The 22,409-nt window shown below is 50.2% G+C and overlaps 2 protein-coding genes and 1 pseudogene across 5 annotated transcripts in view; 1 reads left to right on the forward strand and 2 right to left on the reverse strand.

Moving 5' to 3' along the window:
* Positions 1-4,357, reverse strand: part of UBE2G2 (ubiquitin conjugating enzyme E2 G2) — a 66,470-nt gene extending 62,113 nt beyond the window's left edge. For 2 of the 3 annotated variants that reach the window (XM_077119189.1, XM_077119187.1), the window contains exon 1: positions 4,234-4,357. In XM_077119189.1, coding sequence (XP_076975304.1) covers positions 4,234-4,276 — 43 coding nt within the window. In that variant the 5' untranslated portion in view covers positions 4,277-4,357. The remainder of the gene's footprint in view (positions 1-4,233) is intronic. The other variant, XM_077119190.1, reaches the window with a different exon arrangement.
* Positions 4,358-8,190: 3,833 nt separating this feature from the next.
* On the reverse strand, positions 8,191-20,638 carry SUMO3 (small ubiquitin like modifier 3). 2 transcript variants are annotated; one of them, XM_077119191.1, is made up of 5 exons: positions 20,517-20,638; positions 19,325-19,377; positions 13,293-13,421; positions 11,011-11,082; positions 8,191-9,610 (listed from the first exon to the last, which is right to left on the reverse strand). In XM_077119191.1, the coding sequence occupies exons 1-5, from the start codon at positions 20,563-20,565 to the stop codon at positions 9,488-9,490; spliced, it is 426 nt and encodes a 141-aa protein (XP_076975306.1). In that variant the 5' UTR covers positions 20,566-20,638; the 3' UTR covers positions 8,191-9,487. The 2 variants fall into 2 exon arrangements, with proteins under 2 accessions (XP_076975306.1, XP_076975307.1); XM_077119192.1 differs by lacking the exons at positions 19,325-19,377; positions 20,517-20,638 and adding an exon at positions 16,575-16,701.
* On the forward strand, positions 14,058-14,449 carry LOC143648774 (large ribosomal subunit protein eL37-like; annotated as a pseudogene).
* Positions 20,639-22,409: the final 1,771 nt, after the last annotated feature.

A 22,409-nucleotide genomic window follows, 5' to 3' on the forward strand; every position in this document is an offset into this window, starting at 1 on the left:
TGAGTCAGCTACTGCTCAAGAATCATTCCAACCCAAGTAGGGTTTTCCTACCTTCCATTTCTGTCCCCTCCAGGGTTCTTCTGCTCGCACCCTTACCTCTCTTCACAAAAGGAGGGGGACAGAGGGCAGGGAGAAACAGTCAGCAGAATGGTAAGTCATCTATTTTTTTTTCAAAAGCTCCTATGCACCACACCTCACTGAATCTGTGATGCAGGTAAGGTTATTTTTGGATTTCTTTCTGACTTGACTTTCTGCCCTCTTGGAGTGTTTTCCTACCTAACATTTCCAAGGCACTGAGCCAATCTTCTGGGAAAGAAGGCATTTCGTATAAACAGTCTGCACCAAAGTGTTAAAAATTTCTAGCAGTATACCTTTCCACCCTTCCAGAAGTAGGAAACTTTTAACAGCTCTAAATTAAAATGGAAGAAGCCTGTTAGTCAGGCACATGGCCAACCATTCCATTGTCAATGGCTGGCCTGGTCTCTTCCCTCACATATAAAATAGCAACTCCAAGGCTCTTCCCATGATGCAAACTTCATGGTTATGTAATTTCTAGATGCATGACTCTGATGTCCAAACAATGCAAGAGTTACAAGTGAGATGCCTCTAACCTCAAAGATTAAAGCACTTCTAGTAAAACCTAAGTTTCACTTTTGCTTTTGAAAAGCATTTCTCTGGGTAAAGACTTCCAGGCTGCCAGCTTTGTACTATTTTACCTTTTTTGTACTTAAAGATAGATGCGCTTCACTGTTTTCTGGCTTACACTGTTTTCAGTGAGAAACTGGCTTATATTTGCTCCTATGTAATTTATCTTCTTTTTCTGCTTTTAAGATTTTTCTCTTCTTCATGGATTTTAAGTAATTTAATTATGATATCACACGGGGTAGTTTTCTTTACATTTTTGTGGGGGAGTCTGCTGAACTTTTGTCTATGGGCTTAGAGTTCTTATCAAATTTGAGATATTTTCAGACATTATTTCTTCCAGTATTTTTTTCTCTACCTCATCTCTCTCCTGTCCTTTGGGAACTTCAATTACTTATATTCTAGGCCATTTGATACTATCCCACGGCATACTGATCCTCTAGTTATTTTTTTCCCAGTCTGTTTCCTCTATGTTTCATTTTGGATTGATTCTTTTCATATCTTCACAGTCATTAATCTTTTTTACTGCAATGTCTAATCTGGTGTTAATTCCAACTGGAGTATTTCCATCATAAACATTATGATGGAAATGAGAGAATACATCCACAAAAGACTTGTACATGAATGTTCATCATAGCAACTTTATCTTTAAGAGCCAAACACTGGGAACAATCCAAATATATATCAACAGATAAATTGTGCCTAGCTATACAATGGAATACTACTCAGCAAGGAAAAGGAATGGGGTACTGATTCAAGCAACAACATGAATGACTTTCAATATAATTATGCTGAGTAAAAGAAACTAGACCATAAAAGAAAAAAAAGTATACTCTGTACTAAATGAAAGCAGATCTGTCATTGCCTAGAGACTGGGGAGAAGGGAGGGAGGGAGGGAGGAAGGAAGCAATGGACCGAAAGGGGCAGGAGCAATCTTGAGGACACTCCATCATTCTGACTGAGGTAATGATCTCACAGGTTCACACATACATTGTAACTCATCAAACACATAAACTCAGTGGCAACAACAACAAGTGAGCATCATCTCACAGTTTCCATGGGTCAGAAATCTAGGCACAGCTTAGCTCAGGTGGTTCTCTGCCTAGTCTCGCAACACCAAAATCAAAGTGTAAGTAGGGCTGCACTCTACGAACTCATTCTCAAGCAGCTGTTATGACTGAGGTCCAAGGTTCCCTGCTGGATGTTGACCAGGCATCACCCTCAGCTCCCAAAGGCTGACTGCATTCCTGAGCTCACGGTCCCCTTCATCCATCTTCAAAACCAGCCCTGGCAGGTGGAGTGCTCACAGTTTCAATCTCTGACCTCCCCTTCTGCCTTCCTCAACTGCATTTTTAGGGCTCACTTGATTACTGGGCCCATGTAGATAATCATCCTATATAAAGGTTAGCTGTTTAGTAAGCAACCTGAAGCACATGCACAGTACCTACACTACTAGGGTATCCTGGGTGGAAATTTCTAGTCCTACCTACCACACATACTAAAATTTTTATATAGTAACTACATAAACAAACACACACAATACACTCTGCAATGGAACTTTAGAAGTCAACTATTATTCAGGTTTTATAGCTGCAAACTAATCGACAATATGGTTGGAATAATGGCTAAGGCCTTTGTAAGTACAGAAAAAGGAGGCAATAATAAAACCGCTAATGCTAATATCCTTAAGAGATAAAAGCTCAACAACACAAATACTGGATTGAAACAGAAAGCCTGAACTTCATTACCAATGCAGAAGCTTAATGGTTTCTTTCTCTGTAAAACTGAGAAAATAAAACCTACTCATAGTATAGAAACAGGGCTAAAGGGACTAAAACAGATACAAAAACACATACCACTGATGCCAGGAAATGGTTGGCTTTCACACATGGAACTCTCCCAGAGGGGTTTGCCATGAGAAGACAAAAACAGAAGTCCCTGATCTTCTCTTCAAAATGAAGTACCTCCTCTGCTGCTCCCCCCACAAAAGTCTGTATTAAATATGTAAATACATGCTTCTATTAGAGAACACAAGGTGATCACCGTTATTTAAACATGCACTTTAATGAGGCTGCATTTGACAACAGGTTGGTGAGTTCATGCCACACACCAAATCTGTCCGTGCAACACCAACAAAAAGGTTTAGGAATTCTAGCTGCGTGCATACTTAGCAATTATTTACTCCATTCTTTATGTGAGCTTATTTTCAACTTTCTTCCAAAATTATCCTCAAAGTGAGAATAACAATAGCAACTAACTCTGAGAACTATATATATCAAAAATCTTGCTAAGCACTTCACCTGCAATAACCAACTTTTATTTTCAAGATGAGCAAACTTGCAGAGATGTTAAGAAATGTGGCCAAGGTCGGAAAGCTACCAAAAACAAAAACAAAACGACACAGGTAAGGTCTGAACCGAGATCTGTAGCTCCAGAGGCCATGCTACCATATTGCCTCCCCTGGTTAATCAAAGGTCTCTGGCACCTCCAAACACGCTGGCATTCCCTCACTTCTCATAACGAGTCTCTGAATTTACTTCCAAAGGAGCATTCCATATTTAAAAGGTAGAGAACAGATATTTCTCAGGTTTCTGATTTCTTCCTTTGCTTTCCCCATGTATCGGAAATATTTAACTCAATAGGCAAGAAAGCACTGAGATTTCTGAATAGGACCTAGTTAGAATGATAGGTGGCACTGCTTCAACACTCTGATCTTTTATTAAAGAGGAAGACAAACTCGGAACTTTTACCTCATACTGCTCACGGTGCGCCTTTTCCCTTTTAAAACACTTTATTTTTAAACTTTTTCAGCAGGCAATTGAGGTTTTCTTTCCCATCTTCTCAATACATGTCTGCAAGTCTAGAATAAGGGAGGCTCCATGAATTACCAAAAAGCGCCAAAGACCAAAGAGAAGCAGGTTATACTGTGAAAGCATTAATGAGGAGCTATTATTCTCTTTTCTCCTTTCTATTTTTTTTAAAGTTTCTTTAAAAGTGTAAATACGTTAGATACGTAGTAGACAGGAGAGTACGAAGAATGCAGACGCAAATGAGCCAGAACCAAACTCACTGGCTCCTCGTTCCTGAGTAAGCAGGCAGGACCCGGTAGTTCAGAGTCCAGAACCGCCACCTCTTAACTTCGGCAAGTGAGCAGCTGGCACAGAGGCGCCCCGAACCCCCCCAGGGAGGGTTGGCCTCTGCACGCCCAGGTAGGGCAGCGGGGCTCGCCGCACGCTCGGGCGGCCCGGGTTCTTACTTTCGGTTCGCGCCACAAACGAAGGCCGCCGCCCCCGCCACAAGCCCACGTCCCAGCCCGAAGCCGAGCCGCGGGGCTCCGCTCCACTTCGGCTGGGCCGCGCGAGGCCACAGGGCGCCTGCCGCTGACAAACCCGATCCGCAGGCCCAGGGGACGGGACCGGGGCGCGGGGGCAGGAGCGCAGCGCCGCAGCCGAGGCGCCGTCCAGCCCCGGCGAGTTCCTCCGCGGCCGTCGGACGGGACGGACGGTCAAGGCCGGCCCCGGGGAGGGGCCGCCCGGCCATGGACAAAGGCCGAGCCGACGGCGAGGTCGGGCGCGGAGACCCCGAACTCACGTTTGTACTCTGCCATGAGCCTCTTGAGAGCCGTCCCCGCCATCGCGCGGGCAACAGCGGGTCTCCGGAGCCTCGCCTCATAAGCGCTCGTCCCTCCCGCCCCGACGCCGGGGGCTGCTTCCGGGTCGCCGCGGCGGCGGTGGAGCCCTTCCGGGTCGCGGCGTTTGCGCGTGCGCGGACGAGGCGGTGGTCTCCGTCGAAAGCGAGTTTTGGGCTCTGAGGGACCAAGCCGACCTGTCGCGGCGGGCCCGCTTGCGGCCCGGAGAGCGAAGCGAACGAGACCGACCGCGCGGCGCGGCGCCTCCGGAGCGTCAGTTGGTCCCCTTACGGTGCTGGACCTGCGCTGGGCCGTCAGAGGTGCTTGGTTGAAGACCAGGTCAGCGAGAGCCCCGGAGCTCAGGCCGCGCGGCCGGACACTCTGGCTGCAGGCCCGGGGTCGGGCTTCGCGCAGCCGGCGGCCTCGGCAGGGCGGGGGGCGGAGGGTTCGTGTTCACACTGTGCTTTCCGAATTTTACCGAGGAAATGCAGAATAAAAAGCAAAAGCTCCCCCAGTCAAAGCTGGTTCTTGTTGGTCCATTCCAGAGGCGGGCACTTCCTCCGGCCCGGCCGAGGCTTGTCCGAGGACGACTGAGGGCCAGCGGTGTGCTGTGGCCGGAACGCCTCGGGCGGGGTTAGGCTCCTGAAAGGCGCGGAGACGGGCGCGTGCGGCGGCGGCAGCCCCGTCGGTGGGGCGGCGCCGGGACCGGAGCGCCGGGGCCCTTCTCTGCGGCTCTGGGTTCTAGTCGGCCACAGAGAGGAGCCCTGGGGACCCGTGCAGGGAGGGGGCAGCGCTCTCTGCTGACTGCTGGCCCTGCTGACCAGCAGTGACCGGGTCGCCACCAGAAGCGGACTCGCCCACCGTCTCCGTTTCGGGGTCCCACAAGCCTCAAGCCCTGCGCCCCTGGCCGGAGCTTCGGGAGGGCTGGTCAGTGACTAAATCTTCCTCCAACTCCCCTTTTCTCTCCCGGCTTCTCTAGTGGCTCCTGCAGTTGTGGCAAGTTGATCCTGTGACAAGTGAGCCCTTTTTTCCCAGTACTCTGAGTGGTTCTCTCTACTTTCCTGATTGACCTGCGTGGTTGGGTGACCTGTTGACGCTTCCCAGAACCCACATCCTTAATGACTTCGAAGAAAGCAAACACGTTAAGGATTTTGTGGATGTGTTCTCCAAGGACCTGCATGCATTTTTAAAAGAAAATTGCTTTCATCTCTCACCTGGACTGTTTCAGTAGCCCCTTAACTTGTCTCCTTGCCCATCTCCACTTCTTTTGTTTTCAGCAGAGCAGACCGGATCCATTTAAAAGGTGTCAGATCAGGTTGCTGCCCTGTCCTTCCCATCTTACTTGGCAAAAGCCCCATGGCTGGTTACCTGCCCGCTTCCTCTCCCACCTTGTTCTAGTTTGCTAGTTGCAGGAATGCAATATACCAGGAACAAAATGGCTTTTTAAAAGGGGAATTTAGTAAGTTGCTAGTTTATAGTCCTAAGGCTGAGAAAATGTCCCAATTAAATCAGATCTATAGAAATATCCAATCTAAGGTGTCCAGGGAAAGATACCTTGGTTCAAGAAGGCCAATGAAGTCCAGGGTTTCTCTCTCAAGTGAGAAGGCACATGGCGAACGCGGTCAGAGCTTCTCTCTCATCTGGAAGGGCACATGGTGAACACGGCATCATCTGCTGGCTTTCTCTCCTGGCTTCCTGTTTCATGAAGCTCCCCAGGAGGCGTTTTCCTTCTTCATCTCCAAAGGTCGCTGGCTGGTGGACTCGGCTTCTTGTGGCTATGTCATTCTGTTCTGCTCTCTCTGAATCACTTTCACTCTCTAAAATGTTTCCTCTTTTATAGGACTCCAGTAAACTAATCAAGACCCACCCGAATGGCTGGAGACACGTCTTCACCTAATCCAGCTTAACAACCACTCTTGATTAAATCACATTTCCAGGGAGATGATCTAACTATAGTTTCAAACATACAGTACTGAATAGGGATTAGAAGAAACGACTGCCTTCACAAAATGGGATTAGGATTAAAACATGGCTTTTCTAGGGTACATACATCATTTCAAACTGGCACACACCACCTCTCCTCTTCTCACTCACTCCAGCCTCCTTCGCCTCCTGGCTGCTATTCCAGAAGTCACTGACACTTCTCTCCTCCAGTGGCCCTGGTTCCCCCCCTCCCAACCTCTTTCAGGTCTTTGCTCACAACTCCAACCCCCAGCCTGAACCCTGCATCTCCCCTTTTCTCCACAACAGCTATCCTGCATGCCATGTTCTATCATTTACTACATACTATGCTATATAATTTATTTATTGTCAGTCTCTAACTAGGAAACCTGCCCCATGAGGGCAGGAGTTTGGGGCTCATTTGTTCCTGGATACAGCCTCAGCCCCAGGAATGGCAGGGTCTCGATAAGTCTTTGTGGAATTGAATGAAATATAATGATGGCAACATAAAAGCATGCATACTTGAATGTAGTAGCACCACAAACTTTGAATGCAATGCTCCCTTCAAATGTCCACAGCACTTTATATAAATGATAGGGTAGTTAACATCCCTTTAGACAGTTTTAAAGAACTAACCTCCTCACAGGGGTTCCTAACTCCACACAGCTGCCCTCTCCCCAGTCTTACAACTTACACCCCCATCTCCTAAGGCAGGCTGAGAACACATTTCACTTATCACCAGGGGGGCAGAGGGTGCCGTTCCCATTGCTGCAAAAGGAAAACAACTCCGCTCAAGCGGCTCAGGGAACGTGGATGACGAGCAGGGCAGTAGCTCAACCCGACAGTGCTCCAGGCCAATGAGAAGCACAGCTTCAAGTTTTCTTAATTGACTCTGTCCTTCCTAGACATTTTCTAACTCACTGTAGAATGTTGTGTGTTCTTCAACTATTATTTTAGGAAATATGGTTTACAGCTTGTATCAGGATTAGTTTCAGCTTCAAGTGACAGAAATCTAAAATATGAATTGCTTGAACAAGATAGAAGTTTCTGACATACATGTGGCCATTGTGAGGGCTTTCTCCTCCGGGAACCAGGCTTCTCTCTTGTTCCTCCCTCCTCAACATCTCTTTCTCCTCCTAGGCCAGTCATTGTTCTTTTATGGAAATTCAGATCTAACTGGCATCCTGTATTTTTATTTGCCAGACCTGGCAACTCTCAAGTTAGATCAGTTGGTACTGGTTGTGGATGTCTTCTGAGTAGCAAGTGTGTGAAACTTAATGTTTTACCTAAGCAACACACACGTGGGAGGCCAGCAAATTCAGAGTAAAATTGTCTTTTATATTCTTGATAGCTAAAGTTCAGACGTATAAAAAGGCTGTCAGTTTAACCCATGTTAAATGGTATAGCTTTAACAGTAATACCTTATTTCTCAAACTGTGACACTGCTGGAGTGACAAACAGTCCCAATATGCCTGGGATTGTTCAAGTTGGGACCCAAGACACAGGTAACAGCATAAACAGGGCATATCACTTCCTAAAGCATCATTTTACCTAAAGATTCCAGAAGTTAAGTTTATGTAATTTAATTTTTAAAAAATATTTAATATCACTGGATCTATTCCAAATGTAATTTGCATGAATTTCTAAGATAAAAGATAACTTCAAGGATATCCTGTTCTCTCCTCTCCTGTTGAACATATTTGGGTGGAAACTCAAGCAGCATTGCTCTAATGTACTCAAATTCTTAACCCGTTAGTCTTTTCTAACTTGGGGCATGTGGGCACATACCTCTACTTACACAAAAGCAGGTGCAGTCCCTGGATTCTCACCATCCCTTCCCATTCTCACCATCTCCTTCCCAGCACCTGGCTTCTCCATTAGCACTCCTGAGGGCCTTGCTGAGTGGTGGACACAGATACTGAATTGTAACAGATAGCCCCCAATCTTCAAATGCAGTGTTTAACAGAAGCCAAGAGACAGAATACCAAACTATATTTACTGTTTACAGTAGTAAAGAACAACAAATAATGTACAAATTGGTGAATAAACACAACAGAGCCAACAAAACATCCCACCATAGCCTGTACAGCAAAATGCCAAGGAAATGAGGACATTTGCAGCAATATTTCAAGCAGGCAAGAGATGAGTGGTCATGGTCCAACCGCTCAGGTGACTATAAAAAAGGCAGAGGATGGCTGTCAGGCAGCAATGGATCCTGATTGAAGGACAACAGGCAGAACTATGGAAAATTTTAATTGGCATAGATCCCAAAATATTTCACAGAACCAAAATCACCATACTAACGCATAAATTCAATACATATTTGGAAAGCAGCAGAGCAAAGGTCCATGAGATCCAGAAGAATAACACGAAGTCATCTTCCCATGGGTCTTATTTTTTAACCACACTTTGAATAGCTCTTTTACACAATGACGTAACTGCAAATTCAGCAATACTTAATCTTACTTTTTTATATATAGACCATAATTACTCATCAGAAGCAAATACTAGAAGAAATCTGAGGCCACAATGTTATTATCAAATGAGAACTGTGGTAATTACCTTCTTTCATATTTAAAAAAGGAGGGAAAGCCAATGCAGCCTTGCCCGGTGCTGCCCGGTGCCCGAGCAGTGGCGATGGGCATCCTGGGCCTCAAAACCTGGAGAGGCCTCATGGAGCAGGGGATGCTTGGGGCTGTAGTTCCTCCTTTTACCTTTTAAGAAGCAATGCAATATTTCCTCCTCAACTTAACCATATTATGACAAAACTTAAATTTGCAATATTTAGCATTTTAATAACAGTAAGTCAAATTTTGCCTTCCATCCCCATACCCCCCTAAAACTTGTCCAACAGAAACACCCCCACTGTGGTGGACATGAGTTGGTCACATGATTAGGAAAAGCAATGGGGGGGGGCATACAGAGGTGGGGAGGACTGGCAGCGCCTGGGAATAAGATCGCTATCCACAGACTAAAAGTGGACATTCAGGTCACAAGTTTGAGGGAAAAATCTAAGAGTAAAAACAAAAACAAAAGAAAAAACTGGCAACTGATTTTACCTAAACAAAGATAATTCTTGTTGGCCCAATTTAAAGTTGTAGATTAATCCCTGCAGATATAGTTTTGAGTTGCACTCACAGTGCATCAGAGAGAGAGGAAAATAATTTTGGTGAGTGTCCTTGAGTTTCTGCAGACTCCTTTGTGATTGGCATGTTCATGTGTTTACTATTTAAGAGCAAATACAAGGGCAGGTGGCATGGTGTTTCAACGGTGCTTCTAGATGCTGTGCCCACTGGGGACCTCACGGACTGCCCCCGTCTGCTGCTGGACCCCGCCGACAGCATCTCCCCCTGTCTGCTGCTGGAAGACGTCGATGGTGTCCTCGTCCTCCATTTCCAGCTGGGAGCATCAGGACAAGCACAGTGGGAAAGGGGGAAGCTTGTTAAATTTTCTCTTCATCACAGAAACAGTAAACACAAGACTGAATAGAGTTAATGGAAATATGCACTTTCCACCAGAGAACACCACCCTAATCACACCTTGCTTTTTTAATACCTCCCATCATATATAATGTACAAGAAAATATGTCTAGTTTTGGATTTATAATAAACCCTATTTATTCACATTTCCCCTAACAAAACTCATAAAGGAATCTTAAAAGCAAATAATTTTAACTGATAAAGAGAAAAACTGGGTCTCATTATAAAATAAACTGAAATTAATAAAATTTTTACTGGAAATTGGGCAAATGAGGATTCTACTGCATCATCTACTGTGACCTGCCTTCTGCCAGTTCACACAGAGATTAACCAGGCTGAAGGCAGCAACAGTTCCCAGAAACCTGCAAGCTAGAGAGGGGGAACATCCTGGGCTCTTGACTGCTCTGACTCTGCAGACACTGGCAGGGTGGCACCTGGGCTGCAGGGCCTGCCTTGCGAGCAGTGACTTCACTTGACCTTCTTGGACCTGCCCTTCACCTCCTAGTTCAAGACCCACTGGCTCCTCAAGGCTGTTCCCCACACTGCTTGCCCTGGGCTGCCCTTGTGTCTTCATATATAGCCCCTTAAAGTTTTGCCAAAAAATGTCTACCTTTAAACTTTGAGAAAGGTGGTATCTCCATTTAACAGAGAAACAAAACTGAGACTGAGAGGTGAAGGACACTCAACAGAAAGTCACCCAGCTGACAGGAGGGGAGGGGTGCAACGCAATCTTAAGCCTCTGTTCCAGGACCAAAGCCCTCTTCACTACAACACGACAGAGCAAATCTTGGATGTTTCTGTGTGCAGTAGGTCTCAACTTAGAGAAATTAAATAAGCTGACTGATAATGATGGGGGAAGTGTGTCCCCCTTTCCACTCACATAACTTGTACATAATACTTAAAGGGCATGAGAAGCCAATAATTAAGCTACAACTTGACTCAAATTGCAAATTAAGCGTCTCAACCACAAAGGGAAGGAGCTTTTGAGTTATCTTTAGTGACCTCTCAGCCTGTACTGGTAGTTGCCTGGTGGGCAGAACCCCCTCCTCAGTGTCGCAAAGGAGGCTCCCCCAGCACATAAGCTCTGACCTTCATATATGAAGAGTGGAGTTTGATAAAGTATATTCTTCTCACTTGAAAACTTTAATTTCAAGATTAAAAAATGAAATCTAATAATTTAAATGGTTAAGAAAAAGTAGTTTTCTGTATGTCCATCAACCAACAATTCTCAAGAATATTTTAAGTGGCAATGATTGAAATGCACATCAGAAGTAGTTATTGGACATAAATGCCTATAAAATATACAGTCTGTTTTCATACCTGTGCTGGGGTATCTGTTTCATTAATTGGTTGCCCATCAAACCTGAATCTAATTTGTCTCATTGACAAGCCCTAAAAAGAAAAAGGAGTCATTAAATATTTCCAGATTATTAATACAGTTTAATTCACAAAATCAAATATTTATATCAAAATATCAGAATCCCAAATGTACAGGTGTATGATCCAGATGATTACAGGACTTACACATGGGCCTGCAATCGTTCTCAATGCAAACACTTCTGGACTTCTCTATCGCCTTCCACTTATTAGTCCCCTTCCCCTGTCCCGACTCATTCCTCTGGTTTCCCTCCAGATGCCAAGCAGAAGTTCTAGTGTTGGACCTACCACTTCTCCCTTTAGAAAATTCTCAAAAAGAAACAAAATGGGTCAGGTGATGATGAGGGACAGAATAAAGAAAACTGCATAAAACTGGAAAGCAGAAATGATGATTTTGGCCTTGAGGTAGGAGCAATAATAACCATGCTATTTCCCAATAAAGAGTGTAAGAAAAAGTTAAAGGTGTTGACAGAGATTGCCTCTCAAGACAGGATTTGAAGAATGGGAAGGAAAACCAGAAGATGTAAATGTTTTATATCACTTTTTATAAAAGGGGAAAAAATCCAAAGGCAGGAGCAACCACCACCAGGAGAGCAGCATAAAAGAGCATTTGCAAAGCATTTGAGTAAAGATGGCATCACAGCAAGATGAGACCCTGCACCTTGTGTCTTGAAATGCTGTTTTCCACTAAAAAGAAATGGGCTCCCTGGATAATAAGCAGACTCAGACCTGGGACAGAAAATGCCACACAGGAGCCCAAATCATCCTGTCATACGAGGCACTATTTAAGCACCAAAAGCCACTGGAGTCAAGAAAGCCCAGGAGAGAATGCTCTCTCAAGCATTAGGGAGTCCCAATTTAATAAGCCACGCCCTTGATCTTGTAACCTGCCCTTATTTCTGCAATGGCAAAGCTAAGCCTACTTCATCATGCCTAAGCGTCACCCCCAGAGATCCTCTTTCGTTGCTCAGATGTGGGCCTCTCTCTCTAATCCAACTCTGCAGGGGGCACTACCCCTGCCCCCATGTGGGATATGACTCCCAGAGGTGTAAACCTCTCTGGCAATGTGGGACACAACTCCCAGGGATGAGCACTGGCATCACGGGATTGAGAATGCCTTCTTGACCAAAGGGGAAAAGAAAATGGAACAAAAAGTTTCAGTGGCTAAGAGATTTCAAATACAGTCAGTAGGTTATTCTGGAGGTTGCTCTTATGCAAGCTTCAGCTAGATCTTGCAAATTGCCATGGTATGCCAAGCCCCAACCAACAGTATCCCTGAAAACCCTAAAGAATACCCTGGGCTCTATTTGAGACTCTGTGAAAGTTTTTCTTAGTAAGTTTATTTTTCAGAAACTTAAGGCTTCCAGAGTGTTCCTATACCCAGGAGTAGCAGTCTCTCCAAAAACACCAACCAGTTTCATTCCTCTATCCCATAAGGTCAACCCCTTTCCCGGAGTAAGAAGTTAACCCAGGAGAGGACTGAAGAGCCCCAAGTGCCAGAGATGAGTCCACTTGAGCCTTTACTATGACTGAAGCACAAATATATTTTAATCCCTGAGGTCATAATGACACTAAAAATAAGAAATCTAACTAGTCACTGCTGGAAGAGGATAATGAATCAACTCATTATTTTGAAGACTGGCAAATAAAACTGTCTTTCTTAAACAAGATGTCCCCTGGAAAACCAAACTATTGAGGACAGCCACCCCTTCACAGATTTATGCCAGCGGCCTCGTGGAGGAGGAACAGAACGGAAGGAGAATTCACCACTTTGCAACGCTGAACTAATTAAGGGTTCCCAGCACTGACCACCACCCACGGCAGCTACTCCCAGACACTGTGTGCTCATGGAAAAACAAGCCACCATCCACCTGTCCTGCTCGCAGGGGCGGGGGGACGGGGGGCTTTCAGATCCAACTGTCAAATTGCAGGGACACAAATACAGAGAAATATACCAAAGACATTCAGCAATGCCACCTGCAGAACCCAGGCTGAAGGCAAGCATACATGAGGACAGGTAGTGCAGCTCATCTGCTGAAGGACCAACATGATGGAGATGGCTGCAGCTAGTCTGGACAGAAACCCACTGACCAAGTGCAAAGTGTGGACGCAGCTGACTGCTGGCTGCCACTGGCTGCCACACACATGGGTATCTCAATGTATCATGGAATTCTCACTGCTTTTGTTCTCCCAGCACATCACGGAGCTGCACCTGGCGGCCGCACCTGTCTCTCGCAGTACGCCTTCATCAGCTTGCTCAGCGGAGTGTGCCTTTTGATTTTGAATTGGACAACTGACCCATCTTGCCCGGCCACTTTCAGATTGATGTGATCATTCTCTGTCTTTACTCCCTCCTGCAAAAAAGAAGTGAAACTGGGCCTCAAAAACCATTCATCTGAGAACCACAGTTTTAAAGGGCAAGTCTTTAGGTGACTGTTGCTTGTTTTTTTTAAGTCATTAAAACCAACCTAATTCTTAAAATCCTCCTCCAACTCAGAGCTGCTCAAATGACTTTTTATTTTTACACAATTTATTTTTAACTTCTACTTGTTAAGCATCCTGTGTAAGGGAGCAAATGGAAATTTACAGAGTTCTTCTCATAGGTTGTTAACCGGAAGAAAAAATCCATTTAATAAATCTAGGAAGAAAGAGAAAATTATGTTCTTAGACGAACTTTTATGAAACCAGTAAAAACACAAATTCACAGGTAATTATTTATACATGACTAGTAAAATGCAACAGCAGAACCAAAACATTTTACAGTTCAAAAGAACGCTGGGTCAAGTTATCATGCAGTAATTTTGCCCAGAAGCTTCTACCATATTATCAGTCTGAGGCCCATTCCAGCTTCAAGTGTGAGAGCAAAACCGTCTTCCTGCAGCTTCTGGTTTAAACTGAGCTACCCGAACATTAGCAACTCCTGGTATTTTACCTTTACCTAACTCTTGATAAACTCAAAACAACTGGACAATAACAATATAACTGGGTATCCTTGCCTGGAAACACATTTGAATTGATGTTAAAAAGCCTCTGTTCTCTTTGGTCTTGGTGGCAGAAACATGATGACGCAGGGGACATCACCGTTTGGAAAGCGTCACAGTAAGACGCACACCTTGTGCCGCTGTGGCTCACAGGCCTGCCACCTTCAAAAGTCCACCTGTGGGAAATGTGGCTACCCTGCCAAGAGCAAGAGAAAGTACTACTAGAGTGCCACAGCTAAAAGAAGAAATACCACCGGTACTGGTCGAAAGAGGCCCTAAAAACTGTATACTGCAGATTCAGGCACGGATTCCATGAAGGAACAGCTCCTAAACCCAAAAGGGCAGCGGTTGCAGCATCCAGTTCCTCTTAAGGATTTCACTGATTCGCTGTGCAAGAAATGTTCTGGTTTTTTTTTTTTTTTTTTTAAAGCCACTGTTAAAGATCCATGTTCAGGGTAACTCAATCTGCAAAGGAAATGAGTATTTACAGAAGTATTTTTAAAATTCAACATACAACCCCTGTAGCTATGCCACAGGATGGGGTACAGTAAGTTCTGAAAATAGTGTTACCTCAGTTATCTGGCATTGCATGGGAATTAAAGAATCTACAAAAATCATTTATTTTTCAACAAAATGAAGCTGACTCCTCTGAGTCAATCTGAAAATAAACTCTTGATGGGAACCTAAACTCTATCTGTGCTTTCTCACCCCTGAAACCTGCATTTCTCTTCCTCTGGACGTGGCACTGGAGCGTGAAGACCCGAGCTGATTTCCACGCAGGAGTCCACGTTCTTTTCAGACCTGCAACTCCTTTCTTTAGCTCAGTTTCTCCTCCTCCTCCCGGCTGCGGAACCTGGCTAATCTGTCCCAGCTATGCTGACAACAGCGGCGTGTGTGCAGGAGCGAACCCGGGGGTGAGACCCCCGAAACCGCACTAGTGTTCAGCAGTTCCTGTGCTCCTGGCCACCCTGAGTTAGCAAGTGGTTGGGGCCCAGGACACAGGAGAGGCAGAGACATGTGGTCCGGACAGCTGGAGAACTCCTGGTAAACGATCAATTTAGGAGTAAAAATCTAGAGATATATACACACATGCAAAATATACACACACATATTATATATATATATATATATATACACACACACACTAAATATATACACTACACACACACACACACATATATATATACACACACACACACACACACACACACACAGAAACACGCCTAACGAAACTCTAAAAACAACTGCAATTCTGTTTGGCCAAATTCAGGCATTACCCAGCGGTCAGCAGAAACTACTTTCCCCAATGGCCCAAAAAAGTTTCCATCCCCCACTGCTGGGCTGGGAGTGGCTTCCCGCCCTCCCTCTGCAGGCCGAGCCAGGGAGCCGCCGGACAGATAGCGGACAGACAGCGCTGGGGCCAGGTCTGGGCAGGGGCGGCCCTCAAGAAGGGGGCCTGGCAAGCGCCAACTCCTTCATTTTGCAATTACGTAAAGCAAAAGTGTATTCGAATGAAATGGATGCGGAAGCTGACCACGCGGCACAAGCGCGTGCCAGGAGCCCTGGGAAACACAGAGCCCACGTGCACGCCACGGCATCTGAAGGTGAGCGCGGGAGGTGGGATGGCACGGGGGCGGGGCCTACAGGAGCGCATCCAACGCCCCGGGCTATTCCCTAGGCTGGAATCAGAGGTCAGAAGCCGAGGTCGTTCCTACTGCACCAGCCAGAGGACCTTTCCCTGGAGAGAAACGCCCGCTCCGCCCAGGAGGCCAGGGGATAGGTGGGGCCCACAGCAGCGGGCTGTGACGGGAGGGGGGGAGACACCTGCGGGCCATGATGGGGGAGGAGTGGGCCACACCTGCGGGCCGCCATGGGGAAGGCCGGGAGCAAGTGAGAAGGCTGAAGAGGGCGGGTCCACCCGGGGGCCGCAATGAGGAGGGGCGAGTGCCCACCTGGGAGCCGCGCGGGGCCGGGGCGTGGCCCGTTGCCCAGGGCGCGTCCTGAGGGTAAGTGATGGCCTAGCCCTGTCCGCCCAGGTGCGGTCCCAGATAGCTCTTCCCGTGGGCGGCGTGCTCCTGGGGACCCGGGCGCGGGGGAGAAGGGTCGGGAAGGGCCCCGGGAGAGGAGAGGGACCAGCCGGGCATCCTGAGGCCCGCGGCCCCGCGTGGGAGCAGCCCAGGCCCCGCCCCGCCTGGCCCCGCCCACCCCGCGGGCGGAGCCAGGCGGGGCGGGGCACGGGGCGGGGACGGGCCAGGCGGGGCGGAGCCCGGAGCGGGGGCGGGGCGCTCGGGGTGGGGGGGAGGGGGGGGGGGGGGGGGGGGGCGGGGCCGCGGGGGGGGGGAGCGGGACGCGGGGGCGGCGCGGGGGAGCCCGCGGACAGGCCCCGAGGCGCGGGGCGAGGGGCGCCGGCCACCCCGCGGGCCCCGAGGAGCGCGCCGCGCCCGGCGCAGACGGCGCCCCGACTCCCGCGGTGGCGGCTGGAGCGCGGCGAGCGCGGAAAGGCGGGCCCGGGCGCACGGCGCTTACCTTGGGCTTCTCCTCGGACATGGCTGCGGCGGCGGCGGCGGCGGGGGGAACGCAGGCAGCGCGCAGCGGGCGAGTCACGCTCTCGACCCCGCCGCTCTCCCGCCGCAACTGCTCGCGGGGCCGCGCTTTGCCCCCCAAATCTCGGCCCGCCGATTGGCCGACGCGGGGTCACGTGGCGGGCGCGCGTGCACGAGGCGCGCGCCCAAGGCGTCGGCCGCGCGCTCGGCCCGGGACGTGGTTCCCGGCGGTTGGAAATGCGTCACGGGCGGGGCGGCCGCGCGCCCGGGACGGCCCCTCCCCCACCTCCCGGCGCCGCGCCCGCCCCTCCCCCCGGCTGGCCCGGGCCCCGCGCAGGGCGGGATTCCTCACTTTCCTCTGCGCCCGGGCCCTTCCTCTCCCCGCGGGGACCCTCCCCCGCCGCCCCCTCGGGCCTGGGCGCCTGCCGGTGAAGGCAGGAGGGGCCCCCGCGGGGCCGAGGCCCGGGGCCGGTCCCACGCGGGCCAAGCCGCTGCTGTGGGGGTCCGGGGAGTGTCCCGGCGCGGGGCGCAGCTCACCCCGCCCAACACCCCTGGAGAGGCCCCCAGAGCGTCGCGGCCACCCGCCTCCACCTGTCACCTGCTCTGCTAGCCTCGTCCACTTTGCCCTTTGTCACTTCCAAAGCCCCTAGCCGCTCCCCAGGCCGGCGGCCCACCCGGGATCGTCCCAGGACCCGGATCCGCACAGCCACCCATTTGCGGACCGGCGGGAGGCGCCGGAGGGTCGGGTGTGCCACTGCGGGTGCGGGGGGCTGGCGGGGACGCAGACACAGCGTGGGAGACCTCGGGGGTAAGCAGTACGCACCCCACCTCTGCGGACTGTGCTCCCGGGAGAGTGCGCTGGCTCTGCCCCGCACCCCCTCATCTGGCCCTCGTGCCCTCGTGCAGGGGACCCGTAACCGCCACACTTAACTAGTACCTAGGAGTGTCCCCAGCTCAGCGCCCGGCGCCCTCCGGCCCAGACACCAGACACCGCAGCAGCGCTCAAGTATGGCCCTGGGACCCAGGTTTTTCCAGCTAAGAAACCAGGGGTGGGGGGAGGGTCAGCCAGCCAGGCAGTGGAGGTCCCTGTTTGAATGCAGCTGCCCTGCCCGTGTGCCTCCTGCGCGGTCCAGCTGCGGTCCACTGTCTCCTGTTAGCTGGACCAGGCTTGGCAGCCTTATTGCCACCCACTGTTCGCTCTCCTGAGCAGTGCCCCGTTTAGCAGGGGAAGGGGCCACCCCAGCACAGAGGCCCAGGTCCCCAAGAAGGTGCCGTGAGAGCCAGCCCTGCCCTGGCGGGGCGGAAAGGTCAGCCACTTCCCAGACACAGGCAGACACGAGATCCCCGGGTGGTGCCTGGTCACCAGCCCTGAGACACGGCCATATGTCAAGCGCGCCACCCCTGTGTCCACCATGCATGCGGAGCGTGCTCGGGGGCGGTCGGCAGAGCGTCCCCATTTCAGTGGCCCGAGCGGGGCCGAGACTACAGTCAGTATCTGGATAGCAAGGGTTAGCTTCCACTTCCCCAAAGTGGAAGGCCATGCTGTGGCTAAAGGGATATGAGAAAGAAGGGCAGCCGATGGGAAAAGATGCTCATGCCTGATTGATAAGGTCTCGAAAGCAAGCCATGGCGCTGGTGTGGCAGATGCCCTGCAGGTATTGTGCGTTCCAGGGTCAGATCACGAGAGACCGCTGCTGCCGTGCCTCCGCCTACCCCAGGTCCCCTCGCATGGGGGAGAGGGGATTGAGGTGTTCACAGCAGCATTGGAAACGCAAAAGGGCATCCCTAGGGGACAATGACGACGCTGTGAGGACCTGCAGGAGGAGAGACCTACGACAGGCGCAATCGATGGGAAACCAGGGTTTGGGAGAAAACAGCCACAGCACACACCTGGGCAGCTGGTCAAAGGGCCACTGGGAAGTCCAGCCCTGGGCCGCCCTCGGCCCTGTCCCCACACCCACCCCTCACACCCCATGCCGCCCTTGGCCCTGCCTCCCCTTACTGTACCTCATGCCACCCTTGGCCCTGGCCCCCTCATGCCCTGTGCCAAAGGTTTCTGTAGAATGTGACTCCCCCCCCAGGCTGCGACCCCAGAGACTGAGTCACCTGCCTGAGCAGGACTCCCGGGGTGGGGGCGGGCTGAGACACGCCCGGCAGAGTTGGAGGCTCCCCTGAGACAGGCATGGCTGCGTGGCGGGGTAGGGGTGCCAAGTGCCCGAGCAGAGCTCCATGGCCTTGGCCCCGGGCCCCCCAGCTGCCTGCCTGCCTCAGGCCCAGAGTCCCACGGAGAAGCCCAAGGCAGCAGCGCTGTCCCCTGGGCACCCCTTCTGGGAGGCACGGCCGTGGGAGAGGAGGCCACACAGGTGGAAACAACCTGGAACACCAAGAGGAGCACTACTGAAATTAGGATGTTGAGTAGTGGAGCGGTGGTGGCTGAGGCCTCCACAGAGGAGTGCAGGGCAATGTCACAGGACTCACCCGCCACAGAAAGAGAAAGAAGGAAAATATGAGAGAGGTTAAGACATCAGAGGGCAACACAAGAAGTACTGGGTCCACGAGGCCGGGGTTTCGGAAGGAAGGACGAAATCAAAGACGCAATTAAAGAAAGTGTCCCTGAATTAAAAAAAAAAGATAAAACTCTACAAATGGAATTGGCCAGTGAGAAAAGCCTGACACTGAGCTAGACTGTGTGTAAGGAAAACCCCAAAAGCATCCAGAGAGACTTCTGCTTACAATTAAGGAGGATTCGCTTGTATCAGCCTCTCCCAATGAGGACAACCGGGTACCTGTAGAAAATATAAAAAAATATTTGTCTGAAGACAGCAGAAGTCTACTGAGACAGGAAAGGCTTGAGAGACACTGACCCCAGAAGGGAAATGATTTTCCCCTTTGAGGCACTCAGTGATTATAAGCAGTGGATCAGAAATGTTGAGAAACTGAGCAGAGATTTGAGTGTCATGGCGAGGCTGGTGGGGGGGTGGGGGGCGGCGATGACTGGTCATGGCGATGGCCCAGCCCTCCAGTCGGGGCAGCCAAGGGGGGTGACACAGGCATGGCTGGGGTCTAGGCAGGTGAGCCCACAGGGCTGAGACCCGGCTCCCACCAGCTCCATCACAAATTGGATGAACGCAATGTGTCCCCTCCCCATCCGCCAGCCAGAAGCAAAGGAAAGCAGCACCATCCTGGGCCTCAGATTACCTCAACAAAAAGTCCTGAAGTTAAAGATTACAGAGAAAACCAGGAAGGAAATCATCCAAACCCAACAGAATAAAACACAGCAGTGCAAACACACAGGAGAACAGGATATTAGCATTCTCAGACACAGATCTAAGCATGACAGGGATTAATATAATACAGATGATGACGTGGAAATTTTCAGCAGAGGAGTGGAGTCTATAAAACAAATGGAAATTTCAAAACAGAAATACAGTAACTGAAATTATTAATTCAATAGAGGGGTTTAACAACAGGTTAGACGCAGTGGGAGAGATGACTAATGAACAGGAAGACAGTTCAGAAGAAATATTTACACTAAAGCAAAAAGAGGAAAAAGTTTGGAAAATATAGGCAAAAACGGGCTAAGTTAATAGCTTATAACAGTTTCATATCAGTTACAATTCACACTGCAAAGCAGAAAGTGGACGAAGAGATATTAGTGACATCCATTCCACCTGGGATTGGGTGACACGATGTAATAATTTCTGATGTTTTGTTGCAGACGGTTTTAAAGCCTCGCACTGCCTCTTCCCCTCCGGAGGTGAGGAACCCACGCGCGCGCGCCCTGTGGGGCCTGGAGGCACACAGGCCCAGCCCCGCCCCCTGCAGTGGACACCCGAGCTCTCCTTTCCTGGCTGTCTCAGACTAGGGGGGACCCTGTCCTGCCCTCCCTGGAAAGCCTCCCGGTATGAGCAGTGAGCTCCCTTACGGTCTGGGTGACGGGGGCAGCGGGCAGAGGAGGCAGCATCCGTGTCCATAGCCAGACCAGCATTGGGTGAGGGCCCATCTGCTCATGAGAGTAAACCAGCAAGCACAGGACACTTCTGTCCTATCGCGTATACGGATAAAGCAGGGACTTGAAACCCAACAGAAATTACGTGACATACTGACTCACGTGGAACATTTACAAAACTTAACCAAGTATTAGGTCTTTAAGAAAACCTCAGTAAATTGTCAGAAGCAAAGTCACAGAGGTGGGGTGCTCAGCTCAGCGCAGAAAGCTGTGACAAGCATTGCCCCACCCTAAAAACAAGAAAAGCTGGATGGTCCACACAATCATAACTTTCCCTAGACCCGTTGAGGTTGACACTGTGGGACAGTGAATGGGCCTGAAACCTAAAGGGAGAGGGGCTGCCAGGGAGAGGTGGGGTTGGCTCACCTGTGGCAAAGGGCAAGAGGAGGTTGGGCTGCTGCAACGGAGTGAAAAGAACTCAGATCAGCTTTGTAACAAGCTGCCAATGCCGAGTGTGGGCTGGCCTCAGGGTACAGAACCCTGGGGAGCCGGAGACAGAGCCCACAGCCACTCCTACGCCTTCTGCACAGGCCTCCACTGGGCACGCGTGAGAAAGGGGGTACAGAATGGGGGACCAGAGAAAACCTGCCCTGCCAGACACATCTCCCATGTGGAACCAAATCCTTAAGTTGCTGGGGAAAGGCAGCAAATTGCAGCACCCTCCAAGGCGCCAGGAAGGGCCCACTGTGCTGGGCAGAGGTCAGTCTGCACACTGGGCCTGGGCCGTGGACATCTTTTGCCTCTGGAGAAGGAGGGAGTCACTGAAAAAGCCCCACCCAAGACCCAAGGACATGAGGCTTCCCTAAAACAGAGTGGATGAGGGCCACAGAGAACTCCACCTGCCACCTTCATTCCAGGCCAAGCAGGAGCAGAGCACCCGGGCAGGAGCAGCAGGAGCACGGAGAGAACCTCTCTGAGGGCAGGGGCACGGGATGGCCTAAAGCTGAAGGTGGGACAGGGCATCAGGAAACCTCCAGCAACCCGGCCTCCACCCTAACCCGGCACCCAGCAGAGCTGGAGAAGGAGGTCTGCAGTACACTAAATGGAACCAGCGTGCTGAGGTGAGCCCCATACCCCCCAAAAGACACGCTCGCCATCTCAATCCATACCCTTTGGGTGTGAACCCATTTATAAATAGGACCTTTTGAAGATGTCATTTTAAAGTAGGATGTGGCCCAGTGGGTGTGCCTGAGTCCATGTCCTGAAGTCCTTCCTGAGCAGAAGAAATCAGGACCCAGGGAAGGCCGCGGTGGGGAGCAGGAGGCCAGCAGTCCCAGCACTCAGAAGAGCAGAGCAGGAGAGAGACGGGACGGGAGGCAGAGGTGCCGGGCATGGAGCCCCAGGGCTGCAGCAAGCCAGCTCCCAAAGTCACAGGGGCCCAGGAGAGGACCTAGCCTTGCTCATGCCTCGATTTTGGATTTCTAGCCTCCAAACCATGAGACGATAAATGCTTGCACTTTGATGTATGTCATGGAAGCCTGGCAAATGAGACACGTGGCAACAACGACAAAAATCCAGACCAACTGCTAATCTGAGGGACCCAAACCCACAGTAACATGCAGAGGTAGAAGGCGTGCCTTGGTCTCTGTGGTCTTACAACCAATGTCAGGCTTTCAATAAAAAATTATGAGATGCAAGAAAAGCAATAAAAAGCACCATCAAGGAACAAAAACCAACAGAACAAGATTCAGATGTTGCCCAGATGCTGGGACTGTCAGACAGGAAATTACAGTAAAAGCTCTCCTGGAAAAGGCAGGAAACATGAGCAGTTGGGAATTTCAGCAGAGCGATGGAAACACTTCAGAAGAG

The sequence above is a fragment of the Tamandua tetradactyla genome, chromosome 10 (assembly GCF_023851605.1).
Source record: "Tamandua tetradactyla isolate mTamTet1 chromosome 10, mTamTet1.pri, whole genome shotgun sequence".
NCBI lineage: Eukaryota > Metazoa > Chordata > Mammalia > Pilosa > Myrmecophagidae > Tamandua > Tamandua tetradactyla.